The sequence below is a fragment of the Salvia splendens genome, chromosome 13 (genome assembly GCF_004379255.2).
Source record: "Salvia splendens isolate huo1 chromosome 13, SspV2, whole genome shotgun sequence".
NCBI lineage: Eukaryota > Viridiplantae > Streptophyta > Magnoliopsida > Lamiales > Lamiaceae > Salvia > Salvia splendens.
The window spans coordinates 19,280,215-19,285,235 of record NC_056044.1 but is presented as its reverse complement, the minus strand read 5'-3'; the positions used below and the strand labels follow the sequence as shown (position 1 = coordinate 19,285,235).

General features: G+C 48.5%; 1 protein-coding gene across 1 annotated transcript; it reads left to right on the top strand.

Moving 5' to 3' along the window:
• Positions 1 to 724: 724 nt before the first annotated feature.
• LOC121760658 lies at positions 725 to 1,768 on the top strand. Its single transcript, XM_042156297.1, has 2 exons — positions 725 to 1,327; positions 1,526 to 1,768. The coding sequence occupies exons 1-2, from the start codon at positions 725 to 727 to the stop codon at positions 1,766 to 1,768; spliced, it is 846 nt and encodes a 281-aa protein (XP_042012231.1).
• Positions 1,769 to 5,021: the final 3,253 nt, after the last annotated feature.

Genomic DNA, 5,021 nt, shown 5'->3' with positions numbered 1-5,021 from the left:
GAGAGGTTGTTGCCCGTTTTGAGACCCTATGGCGAGATGTCTGCGGGTACCATGTAACGGCCTATGGTGGCATAAGGAGACTAATTGAGTTGATGCCGACAATTGGGAGCCTTGGATGGAAACAACAGCCAGTCGGTCCACGTGGTACGAACCAAGAAACCAGATGATGGCCGGCGACATGAAAGGTTTTCTAAAGGACTTAACCTGTGCTTTGATTGACTCACATTCCGAGCGACCACCATCGACAGAGAAAGAAGAAGATGAGACCTTTTGGGAAGACAAAGATGTGATCGAGGTTAAACCAACTGCAGTAAGAGAAGCCGTACCACAAGAAGGCATGGTCCCGGGTTTCGAAGATGACTACGTGGATGTTAACACGGGTGATAGTATGGATGACGAAGAAGATCTCCGTATGATTGATGAGTACCACGTAGAAGAGGAAGAGGACCCGGAAGAGGAAGAAGACCCGGAAGAGGATATTAGCACTAGATAGATGGGCGATGTTGTTTCTTTTCCCTTAAGTTGTTAAGACGATGGAAGTAGTACCTTTTTGTTTTCCGAACGAATGCCTTTTTTTTTCCTTTCCACGTTGTTTATGGAAGTTTCCCTTTTTATATGCCTTTAAGTACTTGTGTTTTTTTATTGTACTGTACGCATGCATGAAAGTGGTGGTGTTTTGATAACGATGTACTCACAACGGTGCTACCCTGCGTTTTAGATCAACATGCCTCCAAGACGTAGACGTGGTCCGCGTGTGGAGAACAACGTGGGGGAACAGACAGAAGGAAGTGTCGGGAATCCACCCCTGCCTCCACCACCACCTCTACCCCAACCAAACGAAAGGGAGTACATCAAAGCCTTTCGGAAAGAGAACCCACCTAAGTTCGATGGATTGGGAGAGCCCCCGAAGGCGGAGGCATGGGTACGCAACATTGAGCGTATCTTTGAGTTTATGGGATGCACGGACAGGGAACGTCTGGCCTGCGTGACGTATCAGCTGACAGGACCCGCTGACTTTTGGTGGGAAACGAAGAAGAGAACCATGGACCCCACTCGCCGTGAGGCGCTTACTTGGAAGGATTTTAAGGAAGAGGTTTACAACAAGTATGTCCCGGAAAGTTATCGGCGGGCGAAGGTAGTGGAGTTCCACACGTTGAAGCAAGGAAGTATGACGGTCACAGAGTACGACCGCACCCTATGTGAGATGACGCGTTATGCACCAGAATTGGTGGATACAGACGAGAAGATGGCTGCGAAGTTCCGTTCCGGCCTTAGGACAGAGATAAGGGTAGCAGTGGCTAGTCGGAGGGGAATTCCTTATTCCGAGGTGTTGGGCTGTGCCTTAGATGTGGAGGAAGCACTGCCCAAGAATGAGAGGACAACAAACCCTACCCCACCTGCACCCCAAGCGAACTTTAGAGACAAGAGGAAATGGGAGGGAAACCGAGCTCCTTTTGACAACAAGAGGCGTTTCTCCACTTTTCGGCAACCGCAGAATCATGGGTGCCAAATTATGCCACATCAGAGGGGAAACCCGCAGAGAACACCCTACTGTAATCGGTGCTCCAAGCATCATGTTGGGGAGTGCCGAGTTGGAGGCATTCGGTGTTATGCATGTGGTGGAAACGGGCACATGTCTCGAGAGTGCCCAAACAACAACAAAGGTAGAGTGAAGAATGGGCAGGGACAGAAACCACCACAACAGCCTCAACCAATCCGACAAGTGGCCCCACAGCAAGCAAGGGCGTACGCACTCAAAGGAAACTAAGGGCAGGAACCCTAAGCCAGCAAGGGCAAGGAGAATTTGGCAGGTATGGGAAAGCTCCAACAACTGCCTATTATTGTGCTGTTTGATACGGGTGCTTCGCATTCTTTTATTTCCATGTCCTGTGTGAATGCCTTAGAACTCCCTACTGCAATGCTTGAATCGAATTTGAATGTGTCTTCACCGGTTGGAGGATTGATTGACATTGTGAGAACTTGCTCGAACATAGAGTTTGTGTTAGGAGAACTAGAAGTAGTGGCCCAACTTTTGCACGTTATGCCGTTGGAGAATGTAGATATAATCTTGGGAATGGATTGGCTTACCGAGAACCACGCAACGATTCACTGTAAAGAGAGACAGATTTCTTTTCAAGCCCCGGGCGAAGAGCCGGCTATCTTATATGGGATCTCCATGAACAGACGAACCTCCATAATCTCTGCTTTGCAAGCAACTACGATGATAAGAAAAGGGCGTCCGGCATATCTGGTGTACTTGAATGGGGAGGAAAGGAAGGAGTTGAAAGTGTAAGACGTGGAAGTAGTGCGAGATTTTCCCGATGTGTTTCCCGAAGCTTTGCTAGGACCGCCACCCGACAGATAGGTGGAGTTCACTATTGATTTGGAACCAGGGTCGGCGCCAGTGTCAAAGGCACCATACCGAATGGCCCCTAAGGAGTTGGCCGAGTTGAAGGTACAGTTACAAGAACTGTTAGACTTGGGTTTTATTCGACCCAGTGTGTCACCATGGGGAGCGCCAGTTTTGTTCGTTAAGAAGAAGGATGGAACGATGAGGATGTGCATCGACTATCGTGAGCTTAACAAGATGACCTTGAAGAATAAGTACCCACTGCCAAGAATTGACGACTTGTTTGACCAACTTCGAGGAGCGGGCGTATTCTCGAAAATGGATTTGAGATCAGGGTATCATCAACTAAAGGTCCGACGAGAGGATGTACCTAAGACTGCTTTTCGCACTCGTTATGGCCATTATGAATTCGTCGTGATGCCTTTTGGGCTGACCAACGCCCAGCCGTTTTCATGGACTTGATGAACCGAGTTTTCCACGAGTATCTTGACAAGTTTGTGTTAGTCTTCATCGACGACGTGTTGGTATACTCGAAGAACAAGGAGGAGCATGGACAGCACCTACGAACAGTGTTGGAAACGTTGCAAAGAGAGAAACTTTATGCCAAGTTTAGTAAGTGTGAGTTTTGGTTGACTCGAGTGAACTTCCTTGGTCATATTGTGACGGCAAATGGGATTCAAGTAGACCCAGCAAAGGTCGAGGCCTTACAGAATTGGAAATCGCCGAAAACGCCAAGTGAAATCCGCAGTTTCTTGGGATTGGCAGGATATTATCGACGATTCATTGAAGGATTCTCCAAGATTGCGAGACCGATGACGCAACTACTAAAGAAAGGGATCAAGGTGGTTTGGACGCCAGAGTGCGAGGCGAGTTTCCAACTATTGAAGGAGAAATTGACTACAGCACCAGTCCTAGCGGTACCAGAACCCGACAAAGACTTCGCCGTCTATACGGACGCGTCGAAAGTAGGACTAGGATGTGTGTTAATGCAAGATGGGAAGGTGATAGCATATGCTTCCCGACAGTTGAGACCGAATGAGTTGAATTTTTCCGATGCATGATTTGGAGTTAGCAGCAGTGGTGCATGCACTGAGAATTTGGAGACATCATCTCTATTGAGTGAGATGCGAAATCTACACCGATCACAAGAGTCTAAAGTACTTCTTCGAGCAGAAGGAGCTAAACATGCGACAACGACGTTGGTTAGAGGTCGTGAAAGACTATGACTGCGGTATTAATTACCATCCGGGCAAGGCGAACGTGGTCGCCGATGCTTTGAGTAGGAAGAACCAACCTCAACTGGCTTATTTCCTAACGCAAGAGGAAGCGTTGATTCACGAGTTTGACAAGATGAGTTTGGAAATAGTGAAAGCGCCCGAGACAGTAGGTGCAAAATTGGCGACACTAGTGATTGAGCCAGATTTGAGAACCAAACTCATAGAAGCCCAGCGACGTGATGGAAAGTTGGAATAATTACGCGCGAAGGTGAGAGCCGAGAAGCTTGATCATTACCTCGAGGAGGCGGATAATGCCTTGACATACGATGGACGATTGTGTGTGCCAAGCGATGGGGTGCTAAAAGAGGAGATTTTGAGTGAAGCGCACGACACGCCTTACACCGCACACCCCGGAAGCACGAAGATGTATCGGGATTTGAAGCAACGGTTTTGGTGGAATGGGATGAAAGGGGATGTAGCGTCATATGTGGAACGATGTCTAGCATGCCAACAAGTGAAGGCCTTACACCAGCGGCCATATGGGAAGTTACAACCGCTCGAAATTCCCGAATGGAAGTGGGAGCATCTAGCTATGGATTTCGTGACGGGTTTGCCAAAGTCACAGAAGGGCAACACTGCGATCTGGGTGATCATTGATCGACTTACTAAAAGCGCGCACTTCTTACCGATGAAGATTACTACGTGAATGAGATTGTGCGATTGCACGGAGTGCCAAAGACCATTGTATCCGACCGCGATACGAAGTTCACATCAAAGTTTTGGATGAGTATGCAACGCGAATTGGGCACACAACTGAACTTCAGCACTGCTTATCACCCGCAATCGGATGGACAGTCAGAGAGGACGATTCAGACGCTTGAGGATATGTTGCGAGCCGTTGTCCTAGATCGAGGAGAAGGTTGGGAAACTGTTCTACCATTGGTCGAATTCGCCTACAACAATAGCTATTAAGCGACGATCGATATGGCTCCGTACGAAGCCTTGTACGGCAGGAAGTGTCAATCCCCACTTTATTGGGATGAAGTTGGCGAGAGGAAGATGTTAGGGCCCGATGCTCTAAAGGAGATGACCGAAATTGTGCATCAAATCCGCGCAAGGATCAAGGAAGCTCAAGATAGACAAAAGTCGTATGCTGACGTGCGTCGAACGGAGATCAAATTTGACGTTAGTGACAAAGTGTTCCTGAAAGTGTCCCCGATGAGAGGAGTTGTGAGATTTGGAGTGAAGGGCAAGCTGAAACCGCGTTTTGTGGGACCGTACGAGATCATCGACGAAGTAGGTCCTGTAGCGTATCGTTTGGCGTTACCTCCCAGCTTTGGGAACGTGCACAACGTGTTCCACGTGTCGCAGTTGCGCAAGTACGTGTTCGACCCCAAGCATGTGATTCATCAAGAGGAAGTGATCCTAACCCCCGACATGAGCTACGAGGAAAG